The sequence below is a fragment of the Penaeus monodon genome, chromosome 20 (assembly GCF_015228065.2).
Source record: "Penaeus monodon isolate SGIC_2016 chromosome 20, NSTDA_Pmon_1, whole genome shotgun sequence".
NCBI classification, from domain to species: Eukaryota; Metazoa; Arthropoda; class Malacostraca; order Decapoda; family Penaeidae; genus Penaeus; species Penaeus monodon.
Genome location: NC_051405.1, coordinates 41,884,678 through 41,885,179, shown reverse-complemented (window position 1 = coordinate 41,885,179; position 502 = coordinate 41,884,678). Strand labels below are relative to the sequence as shown.

Here is a 502-nt window from a genome sequence, read left to right as displayed (position 1 = left end):
TACCCCCGTGCCAAATGCCCTCCATTGACCTGCATCTTCACCCTCAGGACCCGCGAGTGGTGAGCCAAGTCCGACCTTCTGCCAAGTATAAGAGCAGCAACCTTGTTCTCAGCCTCGTGTCCACGCTCCTAGGTGAATAATAGCTGTAGGCTTTTTTTATTATTTCATGTTGCTTTGTAGGTTATGCGGTTTTGAGTTACTGTCGACGTAGTTATAGTCTTAATATCGTTACTATTAGAGTTGCATTTATTATCATTATTTTTTGCATTCATATTAACATTGTATATACTTAGTATCCTTATCCTTTTACTATTCTCTTTTCGGTTTTCTTGGTTCTATCAGTTATTACTATCATCAAGGTCATTAGTCATATTATCATTGTTGTTGACTTCCACTACAGTAATGCAGTTGTGTGTGTCGCTGTTAGTAAAGGTAAGAAATAATAGTAGTTGTAGTTGTAGTTCTTGCTGTAATAGTGACCGTAGTTTTTTATGTCAGTGAT

The 502-nt window shown here is 37.8% G+C and overlaps 1 protein-coding gene across 1 annotated transcript in view; it reads left to right on the top strand.

The window, feature by feature from the left end:
* Positions 1-502, top strand: part of LOC119586078 — a gene marked incomplete at its 5' end in the record, with an annotated part of 5,409 nt that overhangs the window by 3,074 nt on the left and 1,833 nt on the right. The window contains 1 exon segment of the mRNA XM_037934779.1: positions 48-132. Coding sequence (XP_037790707.1) covers positions 48-132 — 85 coding nt within the window.